Raw genomic sequence first — 13,550 nt, 5'->3', positions numbered from 1 at the left:
CCCCAACTGAACATGCATATGTGACAAGAAAATAAGGGAAAAGGCAGTGAGAACCAGATCGGATTTATTGGGGTCCCAGTCATCACTTGGAAGTCAAGAGTTTTTTTTTTTTTTTTTTTTTTTTTTTTTTTTTTTAATGAAAGGCTATCATGGCAGGAACAGGGCTCATCACGATAGGGCTGTGCTGGAATCAGAAACTGACTCTGTGACCTGGCGCACCCAATGAAGGTAGGGGGAGTTCCCCTGCTCCACTGGCAAGGCAATTACCTCAGCCACTTCATAAGGATGCACAGAACTGCAAAAATGAAAGAGGGGGGAGGATTACTCAACTATTTACCCTAAGGAGCTCACTCCTCAAACACAATTGCAAACTGCCCAGCAGTTCCCAATCCACAGTATCACAGCCTCGCCCCTAAAAGTTCTTACCGAACAAAATCTGTCAAGGCTGGGACCAAGGAACTTTGTGTTTTAATCATCTAAAGGGCAAAGATAAACACTGTTGAATCAAGACATCAGACTGATCTCAGGTGAAAGGAATCAGAGGTCAAGGGAACTGGAGAAATTTTGTTGGGTGGGGCATGTTTCTCACCATCAACACCTCACTGTCTTCTTCGATCTTTCCCTTCCACTCATAGCTGAAGAAGTGAGAAAAAGAGGGAGAGAAAGTCTTGGGGATGAAAGACTTTCTCCTAGGAAAAAAGCTCCCAGTCAGCCCCCAAAGTTAGGTTAACCTTCCAACTCTTATGACTCACATGGATGTAATCTGAGGGATGAGGTTGACGCAGGCTGCGAGGCGCTTCTCCACCACAGCTCTGAAGGTGAAGAGAGAGCCCCATTCAGAGTGCCCCGGGACCCGAACTTTTGTTCTGGCAGCCCAGAGATGGCTTCCAAAGATGGAGAGCTGGAAGCTCCATCCTTCTTGTCCACCCCCGACTCTCCCTTCATGACAATACTTTCTAGCTCTACACCAAGGTTCCCACCTGGCAATCTCCTTGGCGACCTTTTCGTTGGGGCAAGTGACGAAGGCTGCAGAAACCGATCCTGGAACATAGCTCGAGCCCGAGGCCGGAGTGGGCTGGGACGGGGGGCTTCCAGAGGCCATAGAGAGCAGTGCTCGGGGTAGCAACAGAAGGCGGGAGGCCACAGGCAGCAACGCAGGCATCCAAAGAATCGACAGGAACAGAGCGGCCTGAGGGCAGGGGGCGAATTCGGTCTCTTCCCCACAAATACCCACGGAATGCTTTGGCTGGGATAGAGCCTCAGGCTTTGCCTTCCCTATTCTGCACACTGAAGGAATATGTCCCCGAAAGTTAAGCCCAAGACTTAAGTTTTCACTCTCACCTCAGCGGGCCAACCCCCGGGATTGTGGGTGCGGGGGGTGGTCTAAACTTCGAGGACCGGAAAAGGAGGGGCGGGGCCGGACACTCACCCCTCCGCCGAGCAGAACTGCGGGCGCTCGCCCGCCCCTCATGCAGCCTATGCCGGTAAAGGAAGGTTGATATCAAAGGCCACACGTTACACAAAGAAAGGACCCCAAACCCAGGAAGAGGGGCCTCTTCTTACCGGGGTGGCAGCCACGTGATAAGAAAACAGCGCACACCACGTGACAGTAGAAGCTGAGGGGCCGGGAGGCTCCAGATCCAGCCAATCCTGTCCCTCACGTGATCCGGATTGCCCCGCCTCCTGATTAAGGAGGAGCGAAGCGGGATTTGGCCAATGGACAGCTGGATCTGCAGAAGTGCGCGTAAATGGCACGCCCATTTCCGTGAAACCCGAACCGGCCAGTGGCTGGCAGAGCAGAGCCGCTGCGGCGTTCCACTGTCACGTGAGGGGGCGGGTCCTCTCGGGCGGTTCTACCTCAGGGAATGACGCGGAGAGGCCAATCGCGAGCCAGTCCCACAGGCCACGTGATGAGAGAGCTGGAACTAGGGGGGCCCGAGACCCCGCAGACACGATGCGTCAGGCTGTGAAGTGGGGAGTCATCCTTAAACCCAGAATGTGCCTAGTAACAGCCCCTGTACTATTTCAGAGTCCCTAGGGAGTGGCGGTCTGAGGAGACTGAACCTCTGGGGTGAAGAGAGCGCCCCCTGCCCAATTAGGATTGAGCTGTGCCTGGGTTTAGGGATGAACAACTATGATCTAAGGAGAAGCCAGCTGTCCCTAGGTAGGGGGCAGAGATTAGGCAGACACAGGCATGGCATGACAATGGCTAGGTGAGAGAGATGCATTTTAATAGGGCAGGGCGAGACCCTGTCAGTGGGTTAGAGGATGATGGGAAGGGCTTGAGGACACTCTTCACTGAAAACCCAAAGCTTGAGAGAGACTGGCGAATCAGAGGAAGGGGATGCAGGTTAGGGAAGTAGCCATGGTCATTCAGTCCTCTCTCCTCTGCCCAGGATTGGTCCACCTCTGAGCCTTGGGTCTCTTTTCCTTATCCCATCCCCCAAGGAGCCAGGACCTGCCCTACATAACCTCCCTCGGGCCCAAGCACATTCAGTGACCCAAAAATAGAGGGGCCAATAAGAGGCCAGAGGAGGAGACAACAGACAAAAAGGCTCTGCCACCCAATATTCCCCCTCGGTCCAAGATATGGGATTACTGGTATGGTGGGCGTGTCTGTGACTGAGAGTTTCCCAGGCCGAGGTCAGGGTTCTCTCATATTTACCTCTCTGGAGTTGGGGGTCTCCTGTGATCTGTCTCATTTGGGGTTTTGTGTTAGACCTCTGTGGGGTCTTCCAGTATTTGTGTTGGAATCTTTCTCAGGGCTGAGTTTTCTTTTATGTTGTTTTGGGAGTTTGTGTGTTTCAGGTCCAGTGGTCACTCTCCCTGAGGTCTTTCAGATTTTATGAGTTTCCAGTCTCTGAGTCCGTGTCTGGGCTAGCTAAGTGTCTATCTCTGCCTCCCCCTAAAACTGAAATTTCTTTCAGAGAGTTATCAGTCTCTTTGAGTCTGCAGTTTTTTTTTTTTTTTCTTTCAGATCTGAGTCGGGGGTCTTTCAGATCTCTTGCTGGTCTGAATTCAGAAACCTAATTCTAGGTCTGGGTCTTTCTAATTGGGTTTCATTTTTTTCTTTTGAGTCCAGCTCTCAAGTTTTGGTCTCTAAAATCACCATCACAGGGGTAAGATTTCTGTGGCTATGGAGAATCCTTTTGAGAGTGAATCCTTAAGATTTTGATCTTTGACTCCTCTCCCAGAGGGGTCTGGGGTCTTTTTTCTTGAGACCAGGGATCTCTTTCCCTTTAGATTTGGGGTCTGTGTCTCAAGTTAACCTGCCTGGGGTAGGAACGAGGTAGCTCTTTCAGGGTCTGGGGTCTGTCAATCTCAGAGTCTGGGGTCTGCATCTTCAGGACTGTTTGCGCTCTGGTGTGTTTGAGGCAGGGGTCTTTCTCACTCTCTTTCAGTCCTCTGGGTCTCCCTGGGTAGGGGTGGGGGCTGCAGTCTCTCCCTCCTCCTCCTCCTCCTCCTCCTGCTCTCTTCTCTCGCTCGCTTCCCCCGCCCCCCTCTCTCTCTCTCCCTCTCTCTCTCTGCTGCCGCTGCTGCCGTTGGCTCTTATTCTCCTCCTCCTCCTCCTCTCTCCTCCTCTCTGCTCCTCTCTGCTCCTCTCTCCTCCTCTCTCCTCCTCCTCCTCCACCTCCTCCTCCTTCTCCCCCTCTCTCTCCCCCTCTTTCTCTCTTCTCTTTCTCCCCCGTCCCCCCCCGCCCCCTCCCCCCCAGGCCTGATGAGCAGGTCTCGCGCCTCCATCCATCGGGGGAGCATCCCCGCGATGTCCTATGCCCCCTTCAGAGGTACGGTGGTGGGGGAGGGGGAGGGCCAGATGGGGGGGCAAGAGGGGGAGGGGCAGGGGGCGGGCGAGAGCCGGGGCCAGGGAAGGGAGGGAGCGGCTGAAATGGAGGGAGAGGAGGACCGGGAAGGCTGGGGTGGGAGCCGTGGGGAAGGAGAGACTGGAAGCTAGAGGGATAGGGGTAGGTAAGGGACGGAGGGGCCAGGAAACAGGCCTTGAAGGGGGCTTAGAGAAAAACGATGAAGGGGAAAGAGAGAGCCAGAAAGGGATGGAAAGGTAGGAGGATAGGGTTGGGGGAAGAGCTACAGAAATAATTTGGCGGTGGGAGCTGAGGGATGGGGAAAATATCAAGGAAATAGAGGCACAGAGTCTTAGGAGAGAAGATAGAAATGAAAACACAGGGGTGAAAAGAGAAGCCAAGAAGATGAGAAGAGAACCGTGGGGGGCTTAGAATGGTAGGGGTTAGAAAATGAAGAAGATGAAAGGAGAGAAGAGGCCAGATGGAGAGAGAGGGAGGCAGTGGGGGGGGGGGGATGGAGGGTCCAGATGGAGGGAAGAGAGGAGAGAGGGAAAGGGTTGGGGGAGGGGCAGCTAGGGCAGGGGGAGGGCCAAATTTTGTGTGTATTGTTGGGGGCCAGATACAAGGAAGATTGAGTGATGCGACTTAGGAACCAGGTTAGGATCCTGCTCCCACTCTGACCCTCATTAAGGTCCTTAACAAGTGAAATGCAACCCCTTGGGGTCTTATCTGCTCTCTTCACCTCACCACTTTTACCCCCTCCCCCTCAATCCTTATTTCCATTCCCCCTCCCTTCTTCTGCTGTCCATCACTTATATCTTTCCCCCCATATGGTGTCCGTTCCTTATATGAGTCCCCCTTCTGTCCTTCCCCTGTATCAGTTCCCTCTCTAATGTCCATTCCTTCACTTGTGTCTGATAGCTGCCTTATATCTATACCATCTCTTGAACTGCTTCTTGACCTCCATGTCTTAATATCCCTATTAGGTCCAACTTGTTTCTTCTGCCCAGTGTCCGGTTGAGCCCTTCTGGTTTATTCCCCTGTCCCTAGGCATTTACCATCATCTTTTTTTTTAGATCCTTATCTTTTAGATCCTTCCTGTTATTTGTCCCTGGCCCATCCTCTTATTTCCTACTCCACTCCCCATCTTGTCACCACAGTCTGTGCCTACTGATTTTCCCTTTGTACCACAAGTTTTTATCAGCATTCCTCTTTTCTTGTCTTCTCTACTTTCTTGGGTATTGGATATTTGAGGTGCAAAGATGCTGAGGTTTTCGATGGTTATAACAGGGACTATAACGGATCCTTGTCTGAGTCTTTACAGGACTTCTCATTCTAATAAATTTTACCTCTTAGCTAGGTTCCTCTGCCTCCCAGATCATTATCATTCTTCCTTAAGGTCCAGACTCTGTGTGTGTGTATGTCTCCGGAGTTGCTCCTAAGTTCCCTATGTTCTTCCCTGCTTCCAGGAGAAAGATACCCCTTGAATTCAAACTTGTTTCCCTAAACTGCAGCCTGAACCACCCCTTCCCGTTAGGGTTATGTGTATTAGCGGATTTTTCCTCCGGGTCAACCAAGTGTCAGTGCAGTGGGCATGTTACCAGCAATGTCTGCCATCTCAGACTGGGCATCAGTGATTACTGTATCTAGAGAGTATTGTCTCTGAGATGGCCTTGAAACAGTGAAAGTTTCAGAGCATTACGGTTTGTGGACACTTATGTTCTGGGGGTTCATCTGTTCTGCAGGTTGAGTAAATTTGAGGGGTGTGTTTGTAGTCAGACAGGGGCTGGACTTTTCACTCCTACTCAGGGCATTCTATTGGAATGAAACTAAAAGATCAGTTCTCCTGTAATATGCCCATGTTAATTATCCCATAAATGGGACAGAATTTGATTTTTTTCTTCTCAACCCTCTCCTACTCTCGATAACTTAAGCCTAATTTCTGTTATTTTGCTGTTACCAATCTGACTTCTTACTTCCCTATAGGTCCTGTCCTTCTGTGTCCCTGTTATGTGGTGTGTGGCAATGGGATTTGAAGGAGAGCACTTTTGAAGGGAGGGGGCATGGCAAGAATAGCAAAGGGAAAGGGGGAACTTGGGGGTATATCTGAGTATGGGCCATCCTTCATTGCTGTTATTCTCTTCTGGTAGGTCTGTTCTCATCTCCAGCTCTTAACTTGGGAGATTTCCATGTCACTGGATATTCCATTTTCCCTCCTCTACTTTTTTTTTTTTTTCTTTAAACTCCTCACTGTGACTTATGGATGCTCCTAACTTGTGGAGTTGGCTTCCATTCCAGCTATGGGCAGTAGGTGGGGAGGGGGAGATTGGTATTGAATCTTTGATTGCTGGGCATGGAATGGGGAAAGAAATCAGTTTTGTCTATTCATCCAAAGGACATATTTCCCACCTTCTCCTACCCCAGCCCCTTCATAGCCAGATGATCACAAAAGCCATCCACTCTCTTCTCCCAGAAGAACCAGAACCTTTTCCAAAGGATGAACAGGGTAGGACTAGGGAAGGGGAAGGAGCGATGGGGGAGGAGGTCCTCTCATGTCTCTCTGTAAACAGGCAAGCCCCCCACTTCCTCTTTTCCAGATGTTTAGCTCTCAAATGCTCATGACCCAAATGTTCTTAAATACACACCCCATCCTTCTTTTCCACAGCTGTGTAGGTTTCTCCTTACTCTCTCCCATGGGTACTTCCACCTTCCAAGTCCATTGGATGTAGTTGTTTGAATGTCCTTCCTTTTCCCACACACCTGCCACCAACCTGTTTTTCTTCTACTAGTTGCATTGTACCTCCACCTTCATATTTTTCCCAAGTGGGTGGAGAATTCCTTTACCTTTTCCTGCCCCTAACTGTGTTTCTCTCTATCATAATACATTCCCCTCCCTGAACCATCCCTCTGTACTCTTTCTGCAAGTCTTTAGAACCTCCTGTGATGAGATTCCTCTTTTTTTCTCCAGATGTAAAAGATTATCTTCTGTTGCTTTAAAGTTGCTGAGCACCTCACCCTCAACTGTGATCTCCTCAAGGCGGGTGGGGTCCCTTTCTTCCACTTTGTGGAATTGCTTCTTGCCATTTAGGCCTGTGCTCCCAAATGCTTAGAACATCCCTTACTGTTTCTGTGTGTCTCCATCCCCCAGATGTACGGGGACCCCCTATGCACCGAACCCAATACGTTCATTCCCCGTATGATCGTCCTGGTTGGAACCCTCGGTTCTGCATCATCTCGGGGAACCAGCTGCTCATGCTGGATGAGGATGAGGTGAGCAGGGTGAGGAGGTTGGGAAGAAACCACTGGGTAACATGGGATAATGTGGACAGAACAATGGAGAGAGTCCTTTTAGTGAATGGGAGACAAAAAGAAGGTAAAGAGAAACATTTGCAAGCAGTGGCAGGAGGGTAACATTGAGATTTGGAGTATGATAAAAGACATTCTCTCACCTTGGCCAGGGGGTGTTTGATGAAGGTCATAGACAGTGTTGGAGAGGAAATGCAGTTATAAACATTTGGGGGGGTACCTTCTGTTTTTATCTTGTCCATATTGTGGGATAGGTTAGAATAAGGAGATACTGAAGGACTTGGAGAAGGTGTGAAGAAATGGGAAGTCTTCCCTCCAAAGGGAAGGACCCCTTTTCTCTTCCCCAATAAGCAAGACTCATCACTCACCAGTCCTTTCTCCTGAGCACTGTGTAGGGAGGGGTAACTGAGGGATTCAGAGAAAAGGTGGAAGATAGTGGAAGGAATGGGAAGGTACTGGGAAAGATGATGGAGGTCACTGGTTCTTGGCTTGAATGGGGTGAGGACTGTGCAGGTACCTGAGATTGTTTAGAGAGACCCTGAGGTCTGCTGGGACTGGTTGGACATCAAGAAGATATATAATGGAGGAGATGCTTGTGAAGGAGGGGAACTGAGAATATAGGTGTTGCCTAAAGGTGTAGGCACATTGACTGGCCAGAACGAAGGAGATGAAATGGACAGAGGCATCGTAAGGAAACTGGTGGCCATGTAAGATTTGAGAGCCAGGGTAGTGTGTGTTCTGATTTGGGAGCAGCATTAGCAGCAGAGGGTCCATCAGAGGAAGCAGGATACAAATAGGAAGTGTGGATGCCCCAAGGTATGATTTCAGCAGTGAGGGTGTTTTGGGGACAAGCTTTAGAGTTTTAGGGTAGCCTGGAAGACCAAGAGGTGGTGAGAGATGTCCCTGAAAGCTACTGGGGATGGTGTGAGGCAGGACTAGAATTGTAGTTAGGGTTAATCAGTGTGTGAAGTGTCCTGGGGGTGGGGGGTGGTGAGTGTGTGAAGAGATAGCTGGGTGGAGAGTTTCCAGGCCACAGTACAGTATAGGTGTCTCAGAGAGGACATGATCACTCTTTGGGGGAGTCTTAAGTGTTAGACAGTGGAAGGCATTTAAGTGATTCACTAGTGGTCATCAGCCTTGACCAGGATTTGGAGTCTTTAGGAAAACTAGAACCAATAGGAATAGGGACTGGTGTAAGGATAAAGAGGGAGGACAGTGGGTGGAGCAATGAGGGAAGGACGGAAATGGGGCCAGACTGAGAGGGACCAGTGGCCAGGCAGCTGAGGGGCAACAGGAATGGCCAGAGTTTGGGGTAGGAGGGGAAGCTAGGAAGAAGTGGATAGAACTAGGATAATGAGCAGTTGGAATTGGAACTGGAATTGGAACTGGATGGGTTGTGGTATTGACGCTGGGGTTGGTGGGGGTGGGCTCTGGATCTTGTGAGTCCTGGTAGGGCTGGAGGCTGGGATAGATATGCCCAGGGGATCTGGAGGTGAGGCTTAGGGGAAGGTAATGGCTAAGGGAAGAAGGGAACTAAGAGATGTTTGGGGTGGAAGGAGATGAAAGGTAGGGGGAGGTGACCAGGCCCCTGGTGGGGAGGGGAGGTTGGGTCCCAGTCTGGCCGCAAGCCTGGCCGTGGGAGGGAGACAAGCTGTGGATCCTGATTATAAATGCAGCTTCTGCTACCCCCGTGACAGGCTCGGAGGGAGAGAAAGGGGGTAAAGGAGGTGGGAGGCTGGGAAGAGACAAGGGAGAATGGACGAACTGAAGGTCAAGGGGAAACTGGATTCAGGAGGTAGTTAACTCCTGAGAAGTTGAGGGAAGAGCTAAGGGCTTGGGAGAATTCACTGAAGGATGCTGCGAGATAAATGCAGGGCGCAAAGAAAAGGGTGGGACGGGAAGATAAGAGGGAGAGAAAGGGAAGGGGGAGAGATGGGAAAGAGAAATCCCCTCACCCCAAGACACCTGGCGAGAGTGGGCAGGGGCAGGGGCGGAAGGTGGCAGGCGGAATGGAAAGGGGCCCAGTCTTCCGTGGAGGGGGCGGGGAGAGGAGGGACGGCGCGGGCCAGTGAGGTCTGACACACCCCCGCATCCCCTAGATACACCCCCTCCTGATCCGGGACCGGAGGAGCGAGTCCAGCCGCAACAAACTGCTGAGACGCACAGTCTCCGTGCCGGTGGAGGGGCGGCCCCACGGCGAGCATGGTACGGCGGCCGAGCAGGCTCGCGTGCCCCGGACAGCCGCGGGCACCGGGCTGGAGGTGGACGGGCTGGCGGCATGGGGGCGTCGGGCTCGGAGGGCGCTGGCAAGGGGCGGAGGAGGCGGAGACAGAGTCTCGAATCCTGAGAGGAGACGGCGCCCTCGTCTGGGCTGTGGAGCGGGACAGAGGCTGTGGGTGAGAAGCCCCAGCGCGTCCTTGCTCTGCTTCGCTCCTTTTTCCTCTCCAGCAGCGAAGTTTGACTGTTTTCCCGGTGCTTTTAAAAATAGTCTCTTTAGATCTTTAGCTTCCTGTCCGAGTGTTCCTGTCCCTGCCCCTCCCAGCCCTTGGTCTGGGATCTTGGAGAGATTGACCTAGTTCCTACCCTCCCCCCAGACCTCCGTCCCACCCCCTGCTCTGGATTCTTCTTCTAGATCTTCAGGTCTGTGGCCCATTCCTCTTTCTTGCCCCCCTTTTTCTCTTTTCATCAACTGCTTTATTTTCTGCAACTGTATCGCCCCCTTTCTTTTCCCTCCCTATTTCTCTTTATTTTGTGTACCCCTCTTGATTCCCCAGTCCCTCCCCTCTGCTCCCAGTGAAAATCCATTAGACCCCCTTTCTCATCTCTTTCTGTCTGTCTGTAGAGATATCTGCTCAGTCTGTCTCTCCAATTCTCTCCCTCTCTCCATCTGTCTCTTCCCCTCCCTCCCCCTTTCTGCCCCCCACCCCCCCTTTAGTCATTTAAAAAAAGATTTTTGTCTTCCTGAGAAGTTCGCTTAAAAGGTTTCCATGGGAACAGTGAGGGGAGATGAAGGCAGAGAACAGAGATCTGCAGCCAAGGTGCAGAGAGCCGCCCTCAGTCCCCGGAAACCCCCTCGCCACTGCCCCGTTCCTCTGCATTTCCCTCCCAGGATTTGGGATCCAGGTCCCCCATCCCTCCAACCCCCCATGACCTGTTTCTCCTACCAACTCCCCCACCCCTCAGGAATCCAGGCTTTCCAGTTTCTCCTTTAGAGAGCCAGTGGCCTGTCCACATCCTTCGGCTCCCTCCAGCCACCTTCTGATAGGTCCAGACCTCACTACTCTTGGGGGCCTGTTCTGGGACCCTGAGTGGGTGGTCAGAGATGTGTGTCATTGTTATGGAAACCTTTGACCAGGGGTGTGTGTAGGTAGCACATCTCTGAGGCAAATCCAGGTGGTAGTTGTGTGTACAGAGAATGTTTGTGACTTTTTCATATCTGTGTCTATGTGTATGTAATGTCCATATCTGGTGCATGTGTTTCTCTGCATGTGTGTATACTGTGTGCCCAGGCCAGAATGGTCACATGCTCTCAGAGCATGTTTATCAAATGTCCTGTGGTTGGCTGCTCTACCCACATATTCTCCATCTTTCTCCTTACCCTGAGTCCTCAGAATTTGGGGGTCTTTAGCATGGGTCCGGTGTGTCTTGGGTGGGGGCATCTTGTGTGTTTGAAGTTGGGGTGGTATGGGAGGTTGCTGTATGGGACTTCAGTAGGGACTGGGAGGGGCTCTAGGGGTAGATGTATGTATTCGGGGAGAAGGTTCAGTTAAGTTTGATAGCTGGTGACTGGGGTCTTCAGAGGGACATGGAATGCGTAGAGGACATGGGAATGTGTAGGGGACATAAGGGTCGTTGAAGTCTTGGGGGCTTAGGTCTGCGAAGGTGTTTGCTGAGGCTGTGGACTCTTCAGCCCTGGAGAGGTCGCCGGACCTTTGAGGGGCATTGGAATCCAGGGCTCCTCCTCTGCTGGGTGGAGCCGCGAACCCTTTCCTCCGCGATTCTTTTTTTGGGAGGGGGGTCCAGCTCAAGAGGGGATGGCGGGAGGCCTGGTTGGTTTTGGGGGTCCCTTTGCCCCCCTCCCCCGTCTCTCTCGCGCTGTCTCCGGGCGACGGGGCTCGTGACAGAGGCGGCCACGGCAGCAGCGGTCGCCTAGCAACGGCGGCGGGGCCCGGGCAACGGCGGCAGCGGCGGGAGCGGCGTCGGAGGGAGCCGTTCCCGCGGCCGTCACCGCGCGGCCGTCCGGGCCGTCCCGGGCCCCGCCGCCGCCCCCATCGCGCTGGGCGGCGCGAGCCGGGCCGCGCCGCCCCCTCTCCCCTCCCGCACCCCATCCCTCCCCCGCACAGGGGCGGAGCCCTTCCCCCACCGGGGACCCCCCCGACCCCCCCCAGGGGGCGGTGCGAGGTAAGGGCGGGGCCGGGCGGACGAGGAGCGCGCGTGGGGGGGCGCCGCGCGCGCGTGGGGCGGGGGCGCGCGTGTGCGTGGGCGCGGGGAGGGGGGTGGGGAAGCCGCGGCGGCGGCGGCGGCGGCGGCGGCAGCTGCTCCCTCCGCATGTTCTCACTGCATCTTCCGAGTGGGGGGAGTTATGGTAACTGGAGGGGGGGCAGTGGAGGTCGGGTGGTCGGGACTGCCTCGTGGGGGCAGGGTTACAAGCTCGCGGGGGCGGCTGGTGGGGGGGTCTTGGAGCCCCCGCTGGAGGGGCAGCCCGTGTGTTTGCGTGTGTGTTCGTGTCTTTGCTCATGTCCCCTGTGTGTTGGTGCCATGTGCACAAGGGGCCCAGTTCCTCGTGCACACATGTGCAGCCAGCCATGTGCAAAGTATGTCCTGTCTTATCCTGCCTCTTCCTGTCTAGAGGTCTACAGGGCCAGCCACTGTCTTGTGGGGCAATCCGCAGCCATACTGATCCTTGTTACCTCTGACCCTGAGCTTGCATGTGTCTCTGTTGGTGCTCACTTATCATCAGTCACCTGTGTGTAGGAATGTGTGACTGGCTGCATGAGCAGAATTTTCTGTGTCCCTGGTGGTAGGTGTGTGTCTTTGCATGTGTGTTCTAGCTTTGGCCTGAGTATCTGTGTCAATCCCAGTACTGGTGTCCAGGGTGTGTCTGGAAGTGGGTGATGTGTGAGTGGTGGGGGGAGAAAGTGTGTGTGAGCGTGTGATCTTTTGAATCCTGCTGTGTTTGAAACACCTTTGAACAGGTGTGAGCCCCTGACTGGTCCAGAGTGGGAATAGAAAAACTCAAAAGGGAAGGAGTGGGATAAGGAGGAAAAGGGGAGAGAGAGGAGGAATAAGAAAGGTTTCAAGAGAGCGAACAGTGAGCCAAGGAGAAGGGATAGTTGGAGAATGGGAACATGGAAGAGAACTCAGCCAGATTTCAAAAAGGGAAGAGAGGTAGGCTTAAGATGGGGAACTTGATGGAGATGGTGGGAGAAGGAACCTCAGAGTTGGGGGAGCAGGAAGAGGAGAGAGGCCTTTTGGTAAAGTAATCTCTGAGAGAAGGGAGGGGAGATAGGAGAGGGTAACGTATTCATGCAGGCCCTATGGGATCAGGCTTCGTTGGATCAGGTGAGGCCACTCAAATGTAGAGGGTGGCTCACAGTGAGGCCTGTCATGGCAGGGACTGGATTTAGAGGTTCTTAGAGGTTCATGTCCCCAGTACAGAGCACTGTCCTCTATTTCTCTGCTCTCCAACACTTTTCCTCATCCTGTGGCAACATTTCTGCCCTGGGTTCCCTTGAAAGCAGCCAGCTAGGTGTGGAGAAGAAAGGCCAAAGGGAAAGTTCAGAATTTGGGAGATTGGAGGGCAGGGGCAAATTCTGTGGGTGATGGCAAAATCAGAGACATTGGAGAAGCAGGAATCTAAGCCCTTGCTCTGTGTGTGTGTGTGTGTGTGTGTGCATGCAATTGTGTGTATACAGGGTGTGTACATGTGTGGGTGTGTGCACAATGCCTGTGTTACGGGTCTGTGTAGGTGGCTATGATGTGTGCATACGTGTATACATCATGCAGGGGATGGCGACCCAGCATCTTAGTGTATGCTTTTCAGGTTTGCTGTCAGTGTACATGACTGTGTTCTGTGTTCTCTGTACATGTCGCTGCATGCAGCACTAATAACAGGATGTCCTATGTTTCTGTCACTCTGCCTGCCTTTCCTCTGTGTTTCTGCTATTCTTTTCTTTGCAGCAATGAGAGTGTTTATAAGCATATGTCTGTGTGGCCTTCATGTTCCTGTGACTTAAGTGTGAGTTCATAGGTCTTAGCTCCTGGTGATATGTGTTAGGTTATATTATCTCCAAGAACCAAGCAAACCAGATACCAAATTCTTTTTCCTTCTGTTAATGCCTTAGTTCTAAAACAAAATTTTAGTGGATTTAAAGTTAGACTTTATCCCTTTATTAAAGGAACTTGTGTGTGTAAATAATGGCTGAACCAGGTTCCCTGAAATGA

At 52.5% G+C, this 13,550-nt stretch overlaps 2 protein-coding genes across 4 annotated transcripts in view; one reads left to right on the top strand and one right to left on the bottom strand.

Annotated features, from left to right (window-relative positions):
• Window positions 1–98: 98 nt before the first annotated feature.
• CUTA (cutA divalent cation tolerance homolog) lies at window positions 99–1,671 on the bottom strand. 3 transcript variants are annotated; one of them, XM_079148532.1, is made up of 7 exons: window positions 1,564–1,671; window positions 1,430–1,476; window positions 981–1,189; window positions 753–812; window positions 590–635; window positions 427–476; window positions 99–295 (listed from the first exon to the last, which is right to left on the bottom strand). In XM_079148532.1, the coding sequence occupies exons 2-7, from the start codon at window positions 1,469–1,471 to the stop codon at window positions 169–171; spliced, it is 534 nt and encodes a 177-aa protein (XP_079004658.1). In that variant the 5' UTR covers window positions 1,472–1,476; window positions 1,564–1,671; the 3' UTR covers window positions 99–168. The 3 variants fall into 3 exon arrangements, with proteins under 3 accessions (XP_079004658.1, XP_079004657.1, XP_079004659.1); XM_079148531.1 differs by lacking the exon at window positions 1,430–1,476 and having other exon boundaries at window positions 1,564–1,670; XM_079148533.1 differs by lacking the exon at window positions 1,564–1,671 and having other exon boundaries at window positions 1,342–1,476.
• Window positions 1,672–3,639: 1,968 nt separating this feature from the next.
• The window catches only part of SYNGAP1 (synaptic Ras GTPase activating protein 1), a 29,666-nt gene continuing 19,755 nt past the window's right edge, over window positions 3,640–13,550 (top strand). The window contains 3 exon segments of the mRNA XM_079148528.1: window positions 3,640–3,785; window positions 6,949–7,070; window positions 9,206–9,311. Of these exon segments, the coding sequence (XP_079004654.1) occupies window positions 3,719–3,785; window positions 6,949–7,070; window positions 9,206–9,311 (295 nt within the window). The 5' untranslated portion in view covers window positions 3,640–3,718.

Source organism: Sciurus vulgaris (assembly GCF_902686455.1).
Source record: "Sciurus vulgaris genome assembly, chromosome: 7".
NCBI classification, from domain to species: Eukaryota; Metazoa; Chordata; class Mammalia; order Rodentia; family Sciuridae; genus Sciurus; species Sciurus vulgaris.
The sequence above is the reverse complement of the archived record's forward strand: the minus strand, read 5'-3'. Positions and strand labels throughout refer to the sequence as shown.